This window comes from Erinaceus europaeus, chromosome 6 (assembly GCF_950295315.1).
Source record: "Erinaceus europaeus chromosome 6, mEriEur2.1, whole genome shotgun sequence".
NCBI lineage: Eukaryota > Metazoa > Chordata > Mammalia > Eulipotyphla > Erinaceidae > Erinaceus > Erinaceus europaeus.
Genome location: NC_080167.1, coordinates 61,884,943 through 61,908,833, shown reverse-complemented (window position 1 = coordinate 61,908,833; position 23,891 = coordinate 61,884,943). Strand labels below are relative to the sequence as shown.

The following is a 23,891-nucleotide window of genomic DNA, read 5'->3' as shown; positions in this document are numbered from 1 at the left end:
CTCTCTGTCCTATCCAACAACAATGACATCAACAATGATAATAACTACAACAATAAAAATACAACAAGGGCAACAAAAAATAAAATAAATATTTTTTTAAAAAGGAAGAAGCAGAACTTGGATTGGAGTTGGTGTATCACACCAAAGTAAAAGACTTGGGGTGGTGTGGGGGGCGTTCAAGTCCTGGAACATGATGGCAGAGGAGGACCTAGTGGGGGTTGAATTGAAAACTGAGAAATATTACACATGTGCAAACTACTGCATTTTACTGTTGACTACAAACCAATAACCCCCAATAAAGAAAAAAAAATAGAAAAAAAATAGCTCAGAGGAAAAAAAAAGGAAGAAACAAAAAGAAAGAGGAAGAGAAAAAGCAAGAAGCCCTAAAAAATGTTTTTTATGCCACACTCTTACCAAGACTTTGTTCTTCATCTGCAGCAGTTGAAGCCACCTCCAAAGTGGAATCTTAAGCAAGTCACTCCAGAACTTCCAGGCAGACAACAGTGAAGTGATCTTCACAGAGCCCTGCCTGCTGAGCAGGGGTCGGGAATGTCCAGCCCACAGGCCTGATAGGATCTATGAAATCATTCCTTCTGGCCTGCCAAGGCAGCTGTAGGCAGGACTCAAGGTTCAATCATCTAGAAGCTTTTTTTGATGGCAACATTGAGTGATAACATTTAAGTTGATAATTCTGTATGTCCTGTAAATGATAAGTTTCTAAATGGCCCTCAGCAGAAAAAAAAGGTTCCCCACCTTTGGTCCAAAGGAAGATGGCCTTGCCTAAAACAACCTTTCATTTGTTTTGTTAAGACCTCATCCCATACTCTTTCTAACTTACAAAAACGTTTTCCTTTTTTTTTTTGCCACCAGGCTTGTTACTGGGGACATTCTTGACAGCCATTTTCCACCCCCCTTCCTATTATACTTGATAGGACAGAGAGAAATTAAGAAGGAAGGGGAGATAGAGAGGGAGAGAGATGAGAGACACCTGCAGACCTGCCTTGCTATTCATGAAGCACCCCAGCAGGTGTGGAGCTGGGCTAGAACCTAGTCTTTGCATATGGTGATATGCACACTTAACCAAGGTGCACCACCGTCCAGCACCCCCCCCCCCAAAGAAAACAACTTTCACTTTGTACTCCAACATCTTTGATTTATCTGTTGAATAGGGACAGGGAGAAATCAAGAGGGATGGGGAAGATAGGAAGAGAGACAGAGAGACACCTGCAGGCCTGCTTCACCACTTGCAAAGCTTTCCCCCTTCAGGTGGGGACCGGGGGCTTGAACCCAGGTCTTTGAGCATTGTAACACATGCGCTCAACCAGGTGCACCACCAGCTGGTCCCACCAACATCCTTCTATTAGTCAGTTGGGATACTGCCCAGTTCAAAGCTTCAGAATGTCAATTAGAGCTCCAAGTTTACTTTCTTCTTTTCTTAATGCATCACCAGGAATAAACCCAAGTCCTCACACAGGCAAGATTTCACTTGTGAGTGGCCTTCTCAGCCCAATTTTCTTTTTTTTTTTTGCCCCCAGGGTCATTCTTGGGGCTCTGTGCCTGCACTGTGAATCCACTGCTCCTGGTGGCCATATTCCCATTTTGTTGCCCTTGTTGTTTTTATTGCCATTGCTGTTGTTAGATAGGACAGAGAGAAGTTGAGAGAGGAGGGAAAGACAGAGGAGGGGAGAAACAGTCACCTGATGACCTGCCTCACCATTTGTGAAGCAACGCCCCCTGCAGGTGGGGCGCCAGGGCCAGTAGAGAGCAGGGGGCTTGAACCAGGATCCTCTTGCTGGTACTTGCGCTTTGCACCATGTGCTCTTTACCTGTTGTGCTACCGCCCAGCCCCTTTGTTTATTTATTTATTTATTTATTTATTTATTTATTTATTTATTTTTGAGGGAGAGAGAGGAGACACACCACAGTATCATTCACCATCCATATAACCCCTCCATGGTGCTCTGTCTCTCATGTGGTACTGAATCTGAATTCAGAGTCTCATAACTGATAGAGCCTAGAATTCCTTTTGTCTGCCTTTACTTTTCTCATAACAAATGGTTAAAGAGAAAATAGCCATTAGTAGAAAAATACCATTTCTGTCTTCATAGATTCTCAGGAAAAAAGGATAAAATAGGCTAAAACAATAAAGACAGTCTCAACTAACTTGCCTTATTTTAGAACCTAGTAATTTTTTTTTGTCTGATAAAGTCAATTTCTGATAGAACTGTTTCCTTTCAGTATTTTATTTCATAGAATAGTTCTAAATTCAAAACAAAGAATCCCAAAATTTATTAGGTGGTTTGAACAAATCTCTCTCTTTTTTAAACATGTTTTATTATTTATTTACTGGATAGAGACTGATAGGGAAGGGATGAGAAAGAGACAGACAGAGAGATAGAGAGAGAGAGAGAGAGAGGAGAGAGAGCGAGCCCTGTAGACCTTCACCTCGTAAAGAATTCCCCCCTGGAGGTGGGAACTGGGGGCTTAAACCGGGGTCCTTCTGAATTGCAATGTGTGCCCTCAGCCCTCAGCCAGGTGCACCACCACGCAGGTACTGGACAATACATTTCTAAAGCCACAGAAACAAAGAAACCGATGTAAGTCAACCTGAGCTGCTTTGCCTTCTCCCTGCCTCCACCCTGCCGAGAAAATCTGACCCAAATAACAATCCTTTTTCATGCTAGTCTCTTAAACTTCATCTTACTGATTCACAACTTCTCTTCTATACTGATAATTGAATTGTATCCTTATCTTAGTGGGTTCCCCCCTACACACACACACACATAACATTGTAACCACATGTGATTGTAACCACGCTGACCTGCAACCTCTTCACCCAGGTGGGAAGTGAGCACGCTGAGTGGAGGCTGAGTGGCATGTTAGGCATGTTTGAGGTCACATCTGTTTAGTCACAGATTCCTGTCGGACAGACACTCTGAGCATAAATGTGACTAACTGTGCCACTGTCATTGCCAAGGATTTAGGGAATTCCTTCTAAAGTTCCAAGCTGGGTAGGTAAGATAAACTTGACTCTTTTAAAATCACCACACATCACTTTGATATAAATCTGTTTTATTGCAGAGAAGTTATAGTTATGTACATGCTGCAACACATCACAACATAAATTTACCAAATCTATCTTGGTGGGATGCTGTAGGTTTCAGATAATGGTTTCAGAAGAACCAGAGGCTAAGTGAAGAGACATCTTTATTGACTCTACAACTCTCGGTTGCTAAATGCTAGACCTCAAAAGGCAGTGTTTTTGTTTGTTTGTTTGTTTGCTTGCTTGCTTCTTAGTTTTTTAATTTTAATTTTATTTTTTCAGTCCTACCTGTCATCACTTGCATGCAGAAACCTAGGAAGCAAATACAAGAGAACGGTTGAATTTCAAATCCAGCTCACCACCAAAGTTTATGAAAGGGCTGAGTTATAATTCATGTCGTGAAGCATTTAATTCTTGCATAAAACACATGGTTCTATCGAGGTTGGTATAAATCTACTTATTTATAAACCCTGGCTTACAGACAAGGACAGGGTGCAGCCTGCACATGCATTGAGGAGGACAACCTAGCGAGTGCTTGTGGCCATAACAGTGTTCACTCTTGTTCACATTACCAGTAGGGAAAAGAAGACCCCAAATTGTAGATTTCAACTTCTCTCAGTGATAGACAATGGCCAGTAAAATAAAATAAAATAAATTAGGAAAGACCTTAGGCACTCTCATTGAGTTATGCTGGTGGAGGGTAAAAATAAATAAATCTATGGACTACAGAATGTCACGAAAGTGTAATTTGGCAAGTCTTCTTTAAGACACATGTCTGGCGGAATTATCCAGACATACAATAAAAAGTCCCTGCTACTTGACTGCTTCTTTCTTTCTTTTTTTTTTTCTTTGCATTATCTTTATTTACTTACTGGATATAGCCAGAAATCAAGAGGAAAGGCAGGGGGAGAGAGAGAGGGAGATGGAGAGGATGAGAGAGAGTGTGAGAGAGAAGGAAGGAGAGGGAGGGAAGGAGAGAGAGAGTGCTGCAGCACTGATTCACCACCTGCAAAGCTTTCCCCCTGCAGGTAGGGACTGGAAGCTTGAACCTGGGTCCTTGAGCACCGTAACATGTGTGCTCAACCAGGTGTGCCACCACCCGGCCCCAACTGCTTCTTTCTTAAAAGAAGAAGAAGGAGGAGGAGGAGCAGGAGGAGGGGGGGAGAAGAAGAAGAAGAAAAGAAGGAGGAGGAGGAGGAGGAGGAGGAGAAGAAGAAGAAGAGGAAGAATGAATGAATGAATGAATAGAATGCTGACATAAATGAAGCAAGTTGTTTGGGTCTAGAAACTCCAAACCAGAATCAGAACTAAACCCTCACGTTGGATTCCAATGTGATCAATTAGCTAGGCATTGGCTGCAAGAGGGAAAGAGATGGATGAGGGAAACATACAAAACAGAATCTCTGTACCTCTTCAAACCTACCCCATGGACCTGAGTAATGCTGAGAAAGATTCACATACAGCTTTGCAAAATGGTTAAGTGCTCCTTCACTCCCGAATGAAATTCACTGAGAAAAACGTTAGTGAAAGATTAGAAGAATCCCTGATTCTGTTTTCATTCCGCTGAGATTGGCAGCCCCAAAGAAAAGGCCTGTGCCCAAACTTTGATCCTCTGTTCCCATCTTTTATGCCCTCACATGGGTCTACTGATTGCCCACAAAATGGAAATACAGTGATTTAAGTTGGAAATATCCTGGTCAAATAAACCATTTCAATCTCAGTAAATCTGGTGTGAAAGAAAAGAGAAATTCTGGCTTCTACCTTGGAGTGATTTTTTTTTTTTAATGAGGCTGAATTTTGACTAAAATCTTTTTCTGATCACATCAGCAGAGCAAAGCGGCAAGTTAAGATTTTTCATGTTTAGTAGAACTGGTAGTGGGGATTCTATAAACTGGTTTGTCTTGCAAATCAACCTTAGGTTTTAAATTGGCAACTGGCTGGCTCACAGTGGCAAATCTGCAGGATTTGGAAGTTTCCCAGTGCTTGGAAGAACGAAGAGCTCGACCATTGTAATTATATATAGGCATGGAATAATTAGAAATCTCTTTGGGATTGGAGCCCAGCAAGTTCTAGCCCTATCTGAAGCAATGAATAAGACCTTCTGAGAATAAATGTTTTAAGGTAATTTAAAATATTATATATATATATATATATATATTTAGTATGCATAATAAAAATATATCCATACAATGATCTTGGTGCTATCATCATCTTTTCTCTTTAAAAAAATAATCCCTTGAAAGTGCTAGCAGGTGCACCCTTCCTACTCTGCTTTGAAAGGCAAGTTCCCTGGCTCTGTGGTACTGCTGCTATTCTCCTGTCATTCCAAGACTCTTTCCTTTCCAGTAGTAACAATGGTGTGCAGAAGACTGTTCTCATTCTTAGCCTAATGATGTGCATTATTACTATTATAGCCTCTTCCTTAGGAAATGCTGTTTAATATGAAATACTGAAAGAGTCAAAAGGGACCCTTATTTGGAATGAAGTTGTGATCTACCTCCAACTTTGAACAAACAAAAGATAAGTTGTCCTTTCCTTACTGAGACCTATGACTAAGCAGGGCCACTTAACCCCCAATAGTAAGAAAGCTTCTGAGTCCTAACAAGAAGTGCAAAACAAGGAACTCAACTTGTATAAAAACCCTGATTAAGACAGTAGAACAAACCATGATGGGTAGTAATAAGAGTCAAATTCAAATTCACAATATAGAAACCACTGCCAAAACTAAAAGATTATTATTATATTATTATTTTGTATCATAACAGTTATGGCTTCCCAAGCCCGAGAAAGCTTACTGTCAAGAATCAACCAAAGTTGATAAATAGCAAATATTTTATAAGTGGCAACAACAACTGAGTAGCTGCAGATTGCATATATGTGTGGTGTCACGGGATATCAAAGTTATTTGCAAAAATTTTACAATCTGGAATGCTTGTATATGAGACACAACAATGTACTGAAACATACAGTATAAGAAAATGAGAGCAATTACTAATAGAAAAGGTATTTTTTGGTGGGGCAGGGGGAGAGATATGCATTAAATGAGCAGTGCTATCAAGGTTAAATAGTTAAGTTCTTTAGCCGGCTACTAAGAATTCTGCTTGTGTCCAGCTCCACCCGCTTCCTCCTGTAGCTCTTCTGTGTCTTCTAGTTCATCTTGTTCAAGGTGTTCAAAGTGGGCAGATACCTCTCACAGGCAGACTCGAGGGCTTCTCTCGCTAAACATGGCTGAAATGTGAAGATTTTCTTGGTGTTACCAGGGAAAGGGGCCTTCTAGTCTACCTTCTCCATTGTGATGTTGTTCTGCCCATGCCTTTCCCATTTCCTTTGGTCGAACCTTCTAGGGAAATCTCCTGATCTTTTGTCTTCTATCACATTTGGGTTGTTCCCCTTTTCATTCTAGAGATGCTACGTTTTAAAAAGTATCCCAGGCTTCTTATTTTGGAGGCTCCACTATCTTATTTGCACTTAAAGTGGAAGAGGCAGGTCAAGCTACACTTGTGTCAGCATTTGGTTACTTTGGGGTCTCAAACTCCCAAGGACACACCTCAGCTCGTGGTATTAACGGTTGCTGAAAGTTATTACTGGAGTTACAGGGGCCGGGCACATTTCCCTCAGGGGAGGATGTCTTTTTCTCCCAGTCTCCTATTTGGTTGAGATTTTCATTCTTGGCTTTTGTGGCTACGGCTTTGGGGGGTATTTCTTCACGCTGGGTGCCACATGCATTGATTGCATTGTGCTGACTGACATTTTCAGCTTTAGCTCTCCCTGCAGGAACTTGAGTCTTGGAAATCAGGTGCTTCTCATCTTCCAAAAGAGACGGACCTTCGATCTCCCAAGGGCAGACCTGGGCTTTGTCTAGGCCCTTGGGGTTGGACTGCAGACAGAGCTCAGCTGCCTTAGGCTTCGGATGAGATTTGTCCTTTGAGAAGAAAGTTGGGTTTTTCTCTGTTTCGGATGCCGCAATTGAGACGTGCTTTTGAACTCTCATCTCTAAAGGCACAGGACCACGGGGGAGGTCATAAACTTCCCAGGGGCACACCTCCCCGATATCAAAGTTGTCCTTCACCTGGGTGGTGCCTGGGCTCATGTCAGCATTGGCAGTGGGGGGGTTGGCCCTTTGGTGCTTCATAATCCCAGCTTTCTGAGGCTTTCTTGGTTCCTCTGTGTGATTGGCGTTGGGGGGGGCAGAATCTCTAATCTCTGTGTTATCTGAGTTTGAGAACTTCCGGTTTGTCTCTTTATCTTTGGGCAGAGGTTTCTGGCCTTTAGGCCGCTCTTCCGTGACTGGCACCTGGGTTTTCCCAGCTAGCCCCACAGTCTTCTCCTTGGCACTGGCTATGACGCTGAGAGACTTCTGTAGCACGGACATTCGTGGGTGCCCTGGCTTCTTCTCAGAGCTGAGGTTATAAGCGCTTGCGGACTTACACACCAAAGGCACAGACTCCGTGGACTCAGCCTCACTGTTCTCCTTCAGCTTTTGTGTCAGTTTTTGACCTGACAGGGACTCCAGGGTGGAGTTTTCGGTGGCCTCCTCCTCTTGGCTCTCTGTTGGTAAGCTATCGGACTCTTCGGTTTGCTCCCTCACATGATCATAAGTGCTGTGGGATTTCTTGAGGGAGAAGACCCGGGTTTTCAGGGACTCCTCCTTGGGCTTCCCCGTGTTGCCTGCAGACTCTTGTGGGTTCTTTCTGACCAGGGCTGTGCTTTTGGTGTGGTCTGCGGCTTCCTTGTCTTCCTTAGAGCACTGCCTACTGACTGTCTCTGGGATCTCAGTGATGCGCCTCATGATGGAGCGGCCTAGGCCCTTCTTCGAGCACCGCTTTTTCTGGAGGTGGGGGTTATTTGTGATCATCTTCTTCCTTTTATAAATTTCCAGCTGGGCATAGAGTTTCTTCAGCTCATCCTGACAGAACAAGGGCAAAGGGGATGGAAGTGAGTAGTTCAGCAAGATGGTATCAGGGAATCAAATTTGAAGGCAATAAACATGAGCTCTTCTGGGAAATTGTTCTGGCTCCCTTCTTAGCATCTGCACATAGCAGCCTCCTCCTTGCTCTTACTCTCGGACTACTCTGTGTTCTGCTTGCCCTAGAGAGGACACTTGGGAGATACTAGCATGTGTGCGTCTTCTGCTTGCTTAATGGGGCAAGCGCTTCCACCTTGCAAGTGGTATAGAACAGACTAAGCCTGTCCTATAGTAAACACTGGTATCAGAGCATCCACTGAGGAAACATATCCATGATCAAAATGGGGTGGGGAAGGGGGCATGCAGTCACGGACAAAGTCACACCCATTTACGGCCGGTTCCGGGGACCTCGTCAATGACTAAAATCCTAAAATCTTTACCCAAATGCAACTCTACAGTCACGTGTGAGTCACCCAGCCTCTCTGATCATGGAGCTCACCAACCTTTCCCAGAAGCCACATGACACACTACACTCTGGAACACGTGTCACTAGTTGATCAGCGTAACTCCCAAAAGTCAGTGGAGACTCGAGGTCAACACTAATAGAAATGCTGGAACGCTTTAGCCCATCTGCATGCTAGCCTTGGGACCCAGGCAAAAAAAAAAAATTAGTAAAATTATGGGCCCACTGGAATATACCTAAAATGGAATTGCTAGCTTTTTGCAAAATGGAGACCCCAAATCTCATTTGCTATATTCTTACCTTTAGGTTCTTGATTGTTAAACATTTTGTTCTGCTTTATATCTTAATGCTTTTCAGCCACCAAGTTGCAGATGCTACCATGATGCCAACCTGACTTCCCTGGGCAGAGGACCTCACCAATGTGTCCTAGAACCCCACCTCTCCAGAGCCCTGACCCACTCGGGAAAGATAGAAACAGGCTGGGGGTTACTGATCAACCTGCCAACGCCCATGTCCAACAGAGAGTCAATTACAGAACTTTCCACCTTCTGCATCTCATAATGACCCTGGGTTCATATTCCCAGAGGGATAAAGAATAGGAAAGCTTCCAGTGGATGGGATGGAATGTAGAACTCTGGTGGTGGGAACTGTACCTCTCTTATCCTATGGTTTTATTGATCATCAATTACTAAATTAAAAAAACAAAAACAAAAAAAAAAGGGAAAAAACCAGTGCTGGGACAGCCCTGGCAACACGACTCGCCTGGATTAACTCTGTGACTGAGTCTTCAGTTCTCGTTCTTTTTTTTTTTTTTTTTTAATTTTTTAACCAGAGCACTGTTCAGCTCTGGCTTATGGTGGTGCGGGGGGATTGAACCTGGGACTTTGGAGCCTCAGGCATGAGAGTCTGTTGGCATAACCATTATGCTGTCTCCCCTCCACCTTTCAGTTCTCCTTTCCCCCTCTCTCCAATACTCTGGTGCACCCACATGTGCACAGAGAAACATTTATCTGCACAGAGGAGCCTGATTTGACATAGGAAAGGAGAAAGGTTGGCAGTACCCGGATGTCCTCTGGGTCCAAGCTGTGCTCACTCCAGGCTGAATTGATACTACTGTTCAGGTAGGATCCAGATCGGCCCATGTCTAGCTCGTCCTCATATGCTTCGGTGGCAATGTCATCTCGTGGGTTATTGCTTGAATGTGAGAACTGAAATAGATATTAATAGTTGCTATAGACACCAACTCACTGTAAGACCAAACACACTTATTTTCTAAGGGCTGCACTGCTTGGATGGGCTCTTCGGCTTAGATGACTCCACTCACTGAACTCTTTACAGAAGGTGTGCTATCAGTCATTCTGGAGAACAGTACAGCAGTTTCTCAAATAGGAAGAAAAAGAAAAGAAAAAATGAAAACACCACATGATTTGGAATCCCTGGTGGGTATTCCACTCCACAAATACAAAAATCCCAAGGGATCTGTGTGTCCACACATTTATTGTGCATTATTTACAGCAGTCAAGAACTGGAAACAACATACACAATGGAGTCTGGCTCAGCTATGAAGAAAGATGAAATTCTAACATTTGCAACACCAGTGGGCCTGGAGTGTCATGTGCTTAGTGGAACAAGACAGAGGGGGGCAGGGGCACAGTATGATTTCATTCAGATGGTCTATGGAGAAAACAGACATGAGAATTAAATAAACAAGATTACAATATTAAATCTGGAGAGCCTCTAAGACCAATTCTGGACTCCTATTCTCCCATTTGACTCTCATTTTCATCCCTGTCTTCCCCCTGAGCCCAAGGCGCCCCCCTCAATCTTAACACTTCCAAATGTATTTTAATTTTTGAAAAGGAGAAGATTCTATAAAAAATATTCTCTAAGAGGAGCAATTTGGACCCATTGGCAGCTGAGTGGGAAAGTGCTTTTAGAAATAGGGCACTCTTCCTCAACTTGGATCAACAATGGTAGAGAATGTTCCATCCTCTGAAGGGAGGCTGGACAACATACTCAATGCTACACCTGAGGAAGATGGGTCGATACTGGGGCAGCATGGAATGTTCCTACTCATGACCACAGAATGTGAGCTCAGATCTAGAGGGAAGCAGAGGTCACACAGGCTCCAAAGCTAATTATGGGCCCCAGATCACATCAAATCGATGGGGTTTATAGTCAACAATATTTATACCCCTTCCCCATATTAGGGAGCTACTCTCTTCCCTGATCCAGCTTTCTGGTCCTTTTTCCAGCCATGACATCATCTCCCCAGACAATAACTTGGATCCACTGGCATATCAGATTTCAGGCTCATGGAAAAAAAAAAAAAAAAAAAAAAACAAGTATAGTCACAGGCCCTTTGAAATTTAACTGAAATATGCCTACTACTAGTTATCTACAAAATGGAGGGACCCCCCCCCCCAACTCTTCATCTGCACTATTCCAGCCCTTAGGTCCATAATTGGTCAACAATTTGTTTGGCTTTGTATGTTAACTCTTGTCAACCACCAGGTTCCAGATGCTAGCATGATGCCGACCAGACTTCCCTGGACAGACAATCCCACCAATGTGTCCTGGAGCTCTGATTCCCCAGAGCCCTTCCCCACTAGGGAAAGAGAGAGACAGGCTGGGAGTATGAATCAACCTGTCAACGCCCATGATGAGAGGGAAGCAATTACAGAAGCCAGACCTTCAACCTTCTGCATCCCATAATGACCCTGGGTCCATACTCCCAGACGGTTAAAGAATAGGAATGATACCAGGGGAGGGGAGGGGATACAAAGTTCTGGTGGTGGGAATTGTGTGAAGTTGTACCCCTCTTATCCTATGGTTTTGTCAGTGTTTCCTCTTTATAAATAAAAAATTAAAAAAAGAAGTGGGGCCCTTCTTGAGCTTCTCTCTCTCTCTGTATGTGTGTTCATGTGTGTGTGTACATTTCATCTCTGAGCACTGGAATGTGATTTTCAGTTGACTACACAAACCTTTAACCCACTTACTTTCACAGCTAGTGAAGTGGTGCAATCCACAGAGCAAAGAACATGGGAACATGACGTCCTGAGTTTGATCCCTGGTGACCTGTATGCCAGAGTAATGCTCTGGTTCTCTCTAATCAATCAATCAAGCTCAGGGAGGGCTAGGGAGATAGCTTGGACATTAAAGCACAGGACACGCATGTCTGAGAATCCAGGTTTGATCCCCATATACCAGAGTTGGGCAATGCTCTCATCTCTTTCTCTTTCATATAAACCAAGAAATAAAGCATTAAAAACAAACTTCAGGGTTGTAGCAAGCTATTAATAACATAAAAAATATATATATATATAACATCTCAGAGATCAAGAGAGCTGATTCTACCCCCAACTATAGTGGCACTGGGATCTCAGAGAGGTCATGGAACCTCTCTGGAGCTTTGGGTCAGCCCTTTCTGCCATGAGAGCTCTGAGCAGCCAGCAGCTAAGGTGAAAGTCCAAAGATTCACTGAAATGGCAGAGTTGTATCTCAAACCCCTCACTAGCCTCACCTTCATTCTGAATGACATGTTTGCATATCTGATTATTTCTATGTGGCCTTTTGACAGCTTTCAGTGTCACATCCTATTGCAATTTCTGCTCACCTGTAAGTAGAAATGTGAGGAGAAGCAAACTGTGTAAGTGATGGCGGTGGCTTTTTCCATTAGAGAGAAAGAGAGAGTCCAAAGCTCCAGAGTGGCTTCTGTTGTCAGGAAGTCCTCTGTGGTATCAGGCTTTGACCCTGGGCCACACATATAGCAAGGCACATGCTCTACCCTGTGATCTATCACTCCAGCCCTATGATTAACCTTTGTGTTGAGATATAATATATATGATACAATTAAAACATTTTTAATTTTTAAAAAATTTTTCCCCTTTTGTTGCCCTTGTTTGATCGTCTTGTTGTTACTGCTGTCATTGTTGTTGCATAGGACAGAGAGAAATGGAGAGAGGAAGGGAAGACAGAGGAGGGGAAAGAAGGATAGACACCTGCAGACCTGCTTCACTGCCTGTGAAGCGACTCCCCGCAGGTGGGGAGCCGGGAGCTTGAACTGGGATCCTTAACACTGGTCACTGCGCTTCGTGCCTTGTGCGCTTAACCCACTGCTTCACTGCCCGGCTCTTATGAAAACATGTTTAATGTAGAATCAGAGATCAAATTCAGGCTCTCCAGTATGTCTTCTCTAATCCAAGTTTTACATTTTTTTTTTATGAGAGAGACTGATGGAAAGAGGGAAACAGCTAGACAGACATACAACAAAGATCAACATGAGGGTGTCATGACACAAGGCGGGCGCTCTACCGAGTCGTCACCACTCAGCTACCTAGCTTTCATTTTCCTTTTTTATCTTAAATTTTTATTTATTTTCCCGTTTGTTGCCCTTGTTTTGTCCTTGTTGTGGTTATTATTATTGTTGTTGGATAGGACAGAGAGAAATGGAGAGAGGATGGGGAGACAGAGAGGGGGAAAGACAGACACCTGCAGACCTGCTTCACCGCCTGTGAAGCGACTCCCCTGCAGGTGGGGAGCTGGGGGCTCGAACCGGGATCCTTATGCCAGTCCTTGAGCTTTGTGCCACATGGGCTTAACCCACAGGCTGCGCTACCACCTGGCTCCCAGCTCTCAATTTTCAAGTGTGTAGTTTATGTCTTCTAGAAAATTCACAAGCATCACCACTAACCTCAGATGATTTTCATTAACCCACAAAGAAACTCTTAGCCTGTCAAGAAGTCACTGTCATTACCTCTTCTCCCCAACCCATATCCCCCTGTAGTGTACTTCCTGTCTCTATGGAGTCTTTACTTCCTGTATATGGAGTCACCTGGGACATGGTCTTTGTGTCTGGCTTCTGCCATCTGGTATAATGATTTTCAAGGTTTATAGATTTACTAAGTATCAACACATTATTCACTTTTACTGATGTATAATAGTCTACTGTATGGATGTACCACAATATTTTGTTTACATATTTAACAGTTGATCGATATATAGTTGTTTCCACTTTTTGGCTCTTGTGAATAATGATGCTTTGAGTATTACCAATTTTTTATTTTTACATTGAATTTCACTCTTCTTTGGAGCTTAGTAATAACTTACTGAGTTTATAAATACGTCAACAGTGCAAGTATATTCCCAATAAATGTGTTATGGTACACAAAGTAAATGGTAGAGATTAATTGCTGTGACAAAATAATCCATGGAAATAGTCACTGTCTGAATTCAAGTTAGGAAAAAAACCAGGCATTTGTGCTCTGTTACAACTGTTTGGTCTTTTTAATCAGACTGAATGCCAATGTTTTGGTTAATTTTGAGAACTGAGCTGCTTGTAAAACCTGAGTGAAAGACAAGAAATGACAATTCTGTTTTCAGTTATGGCACTGACAGAGATACCAAATGTTTGTATGTACAAGAAAAATATATGTATAAGAAAAATAATAAGGCAAAGGTTTCTAAGTGCTTTTGTCTACTCCAATATCACTCCATTTCATAGTGAGAAGTTTAATTACAGTCATATCACAGGGTGGAGATATTGTAACTTTGAGGGATAAACAGTCTTGGCTGCTGTTAAATTATACAGCTAATTAGAGGGACATGTATTCAGAATCCTTGCATTTTGAGTCCTGCCCACTTCCCTCCCTCCATGATGGTGCCTAGATGAATTTATGCCAGCATCTATCCTTACCAAACACGGTTCATCTATACACAGTACTGTATTGACTTCTCTTTATAAAAAATCTGAATTTAGGGAGTCGGGCATTAGTGCAGTGGGTTAAGCACACAAAGTGCAAAGACCGGCATAAGGATGCTGGTTCAAGCCCCTGGCTCCCTACCTGCAGGGCGGTCGCTTCACAGGCGGTGAAGCAGGTCTGCAGGTATCTATCTTTCTCTCCCCCTCTCTGTCTCCCCATCTCTCTCCATTTCTCTCTGTCCTATCCAACAACAATAATAATAACCACAACAACGACAAAACAAGGGCAACAAAGGGGGAAAAAAAAAGCCTCCAAGAGAAGTGGATTTGTGGTGCAGGCACCAAGCCCCAGTAATAACCCTGGAGGCAAAAAAACAAAACAAAACCTGAATTTAAAACAGTCTTCTCCTATTAATCTAGTCAAGAGAATCTTTAGAACTGGATGACTAATTTAAAAAAACTGATCCTGATGTTATAGCTAAGTGAATGTCACCTTGGACTCATAATTTGAAATATATCCAGATAGCAACATATTTGGAAAAGAACTGAAACAACAGGTTTTGTATAAATCAGGGCATTTCAAAAACTATGTAGGGTGTTTAACAAATCCCCAAAGAAAACAGGTTAACTGTTTTCTGGAGGAAGAAGGGAGATTTTAAAACATTTTACAGTGTCCCTTGGTACAAGATTTTTGTTAAAGAATAACTCCATGCTCATGTACATTCTCTTGTAAGAGGAAAAATAATGTCAGGAGAATACCTTTGGAATTAAAAGCAACCCAATGGTGACTGTCACAGTCAAATGAGTATGTGCAAAATACAGCATCAACATCCAATCAGACTGAAGTCTTGACGCAAGAACAAATCTGGAAAGAGAATTCACTGATTAGCAATCCAACAAGACTCTATTTAAAATAACAGATTACTAGAAAACTCTCTTCCTTGGTGTTCTTTTTAAATTTTATTTTAATGAAAGATATCACGTTGCTATTTCCATGACATGTTTTATACCATAAGAGTCTAAATCTGTTTAACTGGGTGTATATAGTATGAATTACTTACTATCATTTTTAATTATCAAAAGTAAGAAAGACAATGTACATCTAGTAGAAAGGGACTTTGTCAGATTATTGTTTTGTATGAAGTTGAATCTACAAAGCAACAGCAGTGAATGCAAGTGAATTCAAAAGAAGAATAGGCCATACATTGGTAGTTTGAGGCAAATTTGAATTCTCAGACACATTTAAATAACTACTGATTCTAATGTTCTTCATCTAAAATCCTTAACTGGAGCTGGGGAAGAAGAAAAGTGGGTACTATCTGGACTCTCCCACAGGTTTAAGTCAATAATGGGATTCTTAAAATGAATGTTAATGATGCTTTGCAAAAAAAAAAAACAGTTTTAAAAATTAGTTGCTATAAGGCTTTGAATTATTATAAAGATAACTCAAATGTACTGTTTAAAGTCTTGTCTTGCTGAAGAATTCATAAAATTGTGTTTTAGCACGGCACTGACTTAAGCACGCATCTCATGCTGCAGCTAGCTGCCGCTCTGACGAAAGTCACTGTGCAATAACCTTCGTTTTCATTTTGTGCATTTATTGCTTATGCATGAACACTCTAAGGTCTGACTTCTTTAGAATTAGAGAATTAGTATCTTATTTCAAATACATCCCTGGACTAATAATACACCTGTGATATATGCAGCATCTAATTTGAAAGGCTACCATTCTAGGAAGATGCTCAAGCTACCACCATGAAGCAGACTTCAACAGAAAAGTCTAAGAAACAGATTTTACATCCGTGTTGTCCCATATTCATGACAAAATTACTAAGTGAATGAATTGTATTAATATTTAGATAGCCTGTCATCCTCATTCTCACCCTCATTTTATTCCCAGATCTCCACTCTCCGCCTCTGCACTGCCCCCTCCAAAAAAAAAAAAAAAAGATTGAGGTAAAATGGAAACTCAAGAATAGGATAGGACTGAGGCATAGGAGCAATACAAAAAGTTCTCTGGGAAAATAATACAACGCCAGTCTACTAGGGCCATCGCCACTCCTGGAGCAGACAGTTATTCCCAAGGAGATGGCTTCCCAGTTGAAGAGCATCCTCAGGTACCAGGAATACTCATCTGAAATGTGGTCACAAGTGTCCTTTCAATTCACCTGACACTGCTCTCTGGAAGGACTAAGGGCTACATGCATTTAAAATTAAAATGGCGAGTGAATCTTCCCTCCAAAATGGTTTTGACTTCTACTGACCTCAGTTATCCTTATGTTAATCAAATTTTAATTACTTCTAGGGTTTTTTGAGCTTACAACTCTGGCTAGAAACATCTTAAGAAAAATTGGCTCTTGCAGTAGTTTTTGAGTTTCGTTTTGAAAAGATTGTTTACAACATTTTAAAGATAGGTCTAAAACCAGGGACGTAGAAATATTTGAAATTGAGGTTAAGAATAAAAGCAAACTATTTAAAAGTCTTACACTTTGTCAGAGGTTTGCTTTATACTAAAAATAAGCAAAGGATTAGAAAAGACTGGGCAAAATGCCTTCTACAATATTTACTCTTCTTGACTTCATCTTTTTAGCTTATTTTGGTTCAACCTGATAATTCAGTAAAAATGAAAGCAGCTCTGCATAAAATATCTAGTCACAGTGTTCATTATATATGTAAGTATACATATGTATATATATATTTATAATTTTATATTCATGTATATGAAAAAGGAATCCTACTGATAGAGAGTACTTTGCTGATGTTGGAAGCCGTATTTAACATCAGGTTACACCAGAAAAAAAAATACCAAGATGAATTCTTATGTTATTTTAATTCTTATGTTATTTTAATTCTTATGTTATTTGCTCTTAGTCTATTGGAAACATAGATTATACACATTCAGTCTACCGCCCCCAATCACAGTACTATGGTATCTTTATCTATCTATCTATCTATCTATCTATCTATCTCTATCTGAATAAGTCAGCCTGGAGTGGTGACACCCTGGTAACAACAAAAAATTTGAAAATTCAGCCTGGGGCCAGGAGATGGTTTATTTCGTAGAGCACACACTCCACCAAGTACAAGGAGCTGGGTTCCAGTCCTCAATCACCACATGAGAGTGCCATCCAGGGAGACAATGTGGTGGTGGAATCGTGCAGGTATGAAGCCTCAGTGATGCTGTAATGGGGAGGGGGATCACACAAGTAATCAATTGTGCACTTAACTTATTATCATTGCCTCTTACTCGCTCCTGGCTCAGCTCTGTAAAGTTAGTGTTCTATAGATTCACAGTGTTAAAGATCACACATTATCAATCCTCACCTGCAGGGGAGATGCTTCACAACTTGTTCTGCAGGTGTCTTTCTCTCTCCCTCTCAGTCTCCCCCTCCTCTCTCAATTTCTATCTGTCCTATCTAATAAAAACAGGGAGAAAAAAAAAGGACAAAATGGTCGCCAGGAGCAACAGTAGATTCCTAGTGTTGGCACTGAGCCCCAGTGATAATCCTGACGGCAACAAAAATAAAAAGAATAGTCATTATAATTTACCCCATTTTTAAAGGGACTTGAACCAGCTGAGGGTTTCACCTTCAAATAAAGCTTATTTAATGATGAAAATTAAAGATAGGAAAGGGTAGGAAGATCACAGGTCAAGGTAGGCATCTGTTTGGAAGAGTTTGAATTTGTTGGGCAATTGATTTGATTTTAATTAATCTAGCAGCGAATTAATTGTAAGGCAGGACATTGTCCCATTCTACCAAGAAGGACATTCAGGCTGGGGGAATAGCTCACCTGGCAGAGTGCAGGACTTGCAACAAGGTTGTTCTATCTCTGGTGGCACATTAGCTCCTCTCTCTCTCTCAATCTCTCTCTCTCTCTGTCTCTCTCTCTCAATGTTCTATTGTGCATGAAATAAATGAGATAAATCTTTAAAATATAAGACATGAAGCTCATCTATAATAGGTGCTCTTTTATGAGAGCAACTTTTGTTGGCTTGCTACTATTCAGTGTAGAAAATAGTTATAAAGTGCAGCTGTTACATCTTGAGATCTATGTGCTTGATATCTGGAAACAAAGAACAATGAAGCAGAATTTCTGGGAAACGGTTTGGGAACATGAAAAACTCCCAAGAGCCAGTCCCAGGACAAAGTGCTCTGTGGCGTGTGTCTATCTTACATTAAGGGCATCTTCCTTTAGTTCCTTGAACTCTATAGAGCTGAGAAAGCATTCTCCTCTTTGATTATTTATAATTTCCTTTCTCGCTTCTCTTTTTTCTTTTTCAGGTCTCTTCATCATTTCTCCTAACTTGAGAGAGAGGTCAAAACAAAGCTCGGTGATTAAATCCCTTGACTCCTGGCTCCTTGATGAAACTTCTGGGGTAGTCGGACCATAAACTCCTCCTTCCCTAATTTAGAAGTTTAGAAAGTGCAGGCCATGGCAAAGGTCCAGTTCCTCTCTGGCATCATCTATTCTTTTTTTTTTTTTTTTTAACCAGAGCACTGTTTGGCTCTGGCTTATGGTGTTGAGGGGGATTGAACCTGGGACTTTGGAGCCTCAGGCATGAGAGTCTGCCAGGAGCTGTTTGCACAACCATTATGCTATCTACCCTCTGCCCAGCATCATCTATTCTTAAAGGTGCAAACAATATGCAATTGCTGACTGAAGTGAGAGCCCAGCAAAACATCCACAGATTATTTACTCTCCTGCCCACTTCTCCACTAAAAGCCACTTGTCTACCCAGGGCAGAGCCAAATAGCCTAGCTACATTCTCATATGTGTGCTAGCTTTAAATACACAGTGTACAATTGAATAACATTTTTTGTTGTTGTTGCTTTAAAATTATAGGAGTCCTTTTTCATCTTGTGTTAAATCTGGCTATTGAAAGTTCTTAGAAGTGAATTCATACACTTTCTCCTTTGCATTCACTGACTCTGGAGATATATTGGATATCAGGCAAAGAAGGAGCAGGCTATACATCCTTATTCCAGAGATTCATGGGTAAATACGACAAGAACTCTTTACACATACACACACACACACACACACACACACACAGTCATCATCTTGAATTGGCATACAGATCATCAACATATCAAACATGAATTAAAACATAGCTTATATATCTTTTCTATAAAATCTGCCTGTATTGCTTTATAACTGTAGAACAAAAATGCATTAGACATCAATGAGCAATAGCCAATGAGTGATATCCCCATCAAGAGGCTTAACATAGAACATTGAGTTACCTTCGAAATAAATGAAGGTAGTAACATCAGAAAGAACCAACAAAGTGGGTTTTTTTTCCTGTTTGTTTGTTTTCAAATGTTTCATCTATCATTTCTTCAGCAAAGAAAATCAGTGAACTTATAAAAACACTACCCTTCCTAAATCCATTATGCATCACATCCAATTTTGCTGTTGAAATTACACTGCAACACATCAGCAAGACAAAAACAGTCATTTACTAGCTCTACAAATCACTTGCCTAATTGTATGGAATATAGCAGAGATAATGAGCTCATTGTGAACTGCAACAGCCATATAGCGTGGCTCATGAAATGCTGATGGGACTGTCCGCACTGCATAGCAGAGATAAACACCCCACAAGAGGAATAAAAATTCGGCTGTGAGAAGAACAAAAGAACAACAACAAATAGTTTCCATTAGTCTTATAGGTGAAGGAAAAGGAAGAACTCAGTTCGTTAGCATGCATCAAGCTTAGTGAGAAAACAGGTGCATCCAAATATGTCAGACATGAATATGCCATCAATTTAAAAAGTTTAGTGTTACAAGATTTTTTTCAAAGGTATACTTTGTTTTTGTTTTTTTAATGGTTTTAAACAGTGCTGGGAATACTGTGAGAATCAGGTTGAGTGTGGTGAGGCTTTTCCCATTGAAAAATGGGGAACTGAGGAAACGAATCTCCCTGTCAGACCCTCTCTTGCTGAGGCTGAGCTTGGGAGAGGTATGGACCTCAGTTTTTTGCCTCCCTGTCAGCTTACTCCCGGTCTCCAGAGATCCTGCATTTTTCTGCCTCCAGGGGCTCAAGACATTAAGCCAGCTCCCCTACTTCACCCTGCATTCCTTAATAAAATGGTCTGCTCTCTTATTATCTACATATCAATGTTCTGCTTTGTCTAACAAATGACTTAAGTTCTTCCTATTTCTCCACCCATTCTGCTTATTTGATATATTCTTTTCCTACCCTCAAGGCCCTCCCTGCCTGCAGGGTATTATTAATCCTACCAGTTAAACCTCTGCAACAGTTGCTAAGGAAGTTCCTACCTTTCCCAGCCCCATTACCTTTCTCCACCCCTTTCCTAACCATGTATGGTATTGTCAAGTCACTTCTGTTTTCGACTTGCCACTTCCGTTTTCTGGCCTTGAAGAGTGGGGGTGCTTGGACCGGGATCCTTACACCGGCCCTTGCGCTTTGCACCATGTGCACTTAACCTGTTGCGCTACTGCCTGGGTGCTCAGATGAATAAAGATTTGAATGGCCTTGCCACCACAAGCTCGGTTCCTGGGTCATCTCTCTTGCATTGCTAGCCCGACAAAACAGTGTTTGGGATTTTGGTTTTGTTATTTGTGTGTGTGTGTGTGGGGGGGAGTTGTTAATACCTCCCTTTCCCTAGAATAATTGCAAGAATAATTGTCCAACTTAAGTCTAATATGTTCATGGAACATCATAATAAAGTCACCAAGGTGGCAAAAGGCTTGTGTTATGTTTATATACATAACTTCTAGAAAAGTTTTACTTCATTGAAAAAATAGGTAGCTACAGTTTCAGTAGCACAAATGAAGTACTATTTCTCTACACATGACATATCAAAGGTTACTAAAGAATCAACAAAACTCACAGTCAATGTATTTGTTTACTCAAGTCAAAAGAGACAGAGTTGAACCAAGAATCCTGACTCCATTCCTAATTAACTTTGTAGAATCTGAGGCAATTTAATCTGTCTGGCTATAGTTTTCTTGTCTGGAAAATGAAGATAATAAAGGCACAAATTTCATGACTTTCTCTGCTAATGAAAGAAAAATAATATGTATAAAGCAATTAGCACAGTTATCTCACAGCAAACATTATATAAAGAAATGAATAGTTAACACATTAAATAAATGGTTCTTACTGTTAACCATTTCCTTTGATTTTTTTTAACAAAGAGAACACTTGTTATTTTATTTAATTCTGACTAATGACTGTTACAACACATTTTACCTGACTTACTGCCCTAATTTTATTTGAAGTTAATATTTACTTAACAGGAAGAAAGTTTGAACTTGGAGAAAATATTTCATTAAATGTATTAACTACAATCTACTATAAGACTAAAAGACTGATTTCCATCCTCATATGCCAAAGTGTTTATACCTGCTCAAGTTTCAGCATATTTCTACCAACATTTAACCATTAGGTAAGCACCAGATTATGGAAAATCCCTTAAATAAATAGAGTTAGTCTAAAACTCTGAAGTGACCAGAAGTCAAAAGGAAAAGTAAATCTCAAGGAAGACCTCCCTAAGATTCAGTGATGAATCTTCCCAATTGTTCGGTATTCTGCCAGCAGCCAAATTCTACTGTCTCAGGAAAAGCAAAGTAGGCAGTGCTGCAATAGTCATTTATAACTTTTTTTTTTTCTCTTAACTGGTGCATTTCTGGCCATGGCCTTCTTGTTGCTTCTTGACACAGGTCTGAGGTTTTGGGACCATCTCTCACTGATACATTTAGATGGTGCTCACCTGCACATGAATATGTATACATGTGCATTTCGTGTGTGTGTGTGTGTGTGGTGTGTGTGTGTGTGGTGTGTGTGTGTGTGTAATGTATATTACAATTCAGGATTAAACTTATCAGTTCATTCCGTATCTGGTACAATTATTTTTGGCCCCTCTGAGACTCATTTTGATCAAACCAGGATTTGTCCAAATTTCTGCTGCTCCATTTGGGTTAAGTGATTCACATTTCCATTAGAAACTTCACTCATATGTATTCAGGTCCCTGCACACAACCCTGATTCCCAAAGTATGATTGTATGAGAGGGTTCCTACCAGGGCAGGCAAGTCTTTACTTTGTTGTTCCAATTACTCAGTCTTATTCTTTGAGATTATGTCTTTCTTTCTCTTTCTTCCTTCCTCTATCTTTCTCTCTCTTTCTTCATTCTCCTTCCCTCTCTCCCTCTCTCCCTCCCTTCCTTCCTTCCTTCCTTCCTTCCTTCCTTCCTTCCTTCCTTCCTTCCTTCTTTATTTGGCCTCCAGGGCTCCTATTGAGGCTTGGTGCCTTCCCTAAGAATCTCGCTATCCTGCAATCCTCTCAATACTCCAAAGTCTTCTTGTTTCGGAGTGGCCTGAGAGATTGTTTACATGAGAAAACTCCACGTTTCCAAATCTTTTTTTCCTTCTTCTTCTTCTTTTTTTTTTTTTTTTGGTTATCGCTGCAGTTTCACTGCTCTAGGCTGACTTTTTCAGATACAGTGAGTGAGGGAAAGATTCCACAGCACTGAAGCTTCTGCCAATGTTTGTGTGTGTGTGTTGGGGGGGGGAAGGCTTGACCCAGGGTCAAGATCATGACAAAGCATGTAACTTCCCAGGAGAGCAGGTCAACTGTTGTGCTGGTCCCTTGCTTCAAATGCCACCAAGTTTTCAATGTCCAGTTCAAGTCCCATCTCCACCACACTTCCACTTAAAACAATTCTAATTTAGATCAAATGTTCTTCTCTAATCTCTCTCAGTTTTATTATGATTATTTGCCTCCAGGGTTATTGCTGGCATTTGGTGTCTGCACTATGAATCCACTGCTCCTGGAAGGCCATTTTTTTCCACTTGTTATTGTTGGATAGGACAGAGAGAAAATGAGAGCAGAGGGGAAGACAGATGGGGATGGGGGGAGATAGACACCTGCAGACCTGCTTCAATGCCTGTGAAGCGACCCTTCTGAAGGTGAGCTGGGGCTTGAACCAGGATCCTTACGTGGATCCTTGTGCTTCATGCCATGTGAGCTTAACCTGCTGTGCTATTGACCAGTCCCCATCTCTCATAGTCTTTAACCCTCTAGTTACACTAGCTAATGCACAGACGAATACCAAAGAACATACAGCTGGAGAACATTATTCTTGCAAGGATTTTTTTTTCTACTTTTGCCCACATGATGAGAGCAACAGAGCTAAGCACACACTGACAGGACAAGTACTTGCTGAATTGAATGCTTATACAAGCTAGGAGTTTTGTGTTGAGATGACTAGAGTTGTAAACTTTCTGCTACATTGCCACTCCATCTAATACTGCAGGGCCTGATGGGCAGGTCATATCGCCAACCAGTATTTAAGACAAACCACAAGGTATGTCACTCAATAATATGACTGTGAAAATAGCATTCCACAGTAAGTGGTGCAAACTTGGCTGCAATGGAAGGCCTCACAGGTTCCTTGGTTATAAAAACACCCGCTCTGCCATGCACTGCATATTCTTTTTCTATAATGTTATACTGAAGATTGAAAAGGAGAAAAGTTGTTATTGGGCTAATTAGTATGCTACAGTGGTGAACTACATTTAAAAATACAAGATGAAATAATATCTCATAACAGCTCAGCAGAACATTTAAATCCCTTCATTAGTGATATCAAAACAATACGGTTCAAGCTGAAAAACAATTAATTGCTCCAAGTACCAATTAAACTAAATGTGATATATAATAGTTGTGCTTGGGGGAAAAAATCAGTTTCATATAATTAACTTCAGATTAACACTGCAATTAGTAAAGGAAATATGCAGATGTTACC

At 41.1% G+C, this 23,891-nt stretch overlaps 1 protein-coding gene across 1 annotated transcript in view; it reads right to left on the bottom strand.

Annotated features, from left to right (window-relative positions):
• Positions 1–5,773: 5,773 nt before the first annotated feature.
• GPR158 (G protein-coupled receptor 158) overlaps positions 5,774–23,891 on the bottom strand; it is a 351,987-nt gene continuing 333,869 nt past the window's right edge. The window contains exons 8-11 of the mRNA XM_007526494.3: positions 19,599–19,737; positions 14,873–14,978; positions 9,474–9,620; positions 5,774–7,949 (exon numbers count right to left, since the gene is read on the bottom strand). Of these exons, the coding sequence (XP_007526556.2) occupies positions 6,558–7,949; positions 9,474–9,620; positions 14,873–14,978; positions 19,599–19,737 (1,784 nt within the window). The 3' untranslated portion in view covers positions 5,774–6,557. The remainder of the gene's footprint in view (positions 7,950–9,473; positions 9,621–14,872; positions 14,979–19,598; positions 19,738–23,891) is intronic.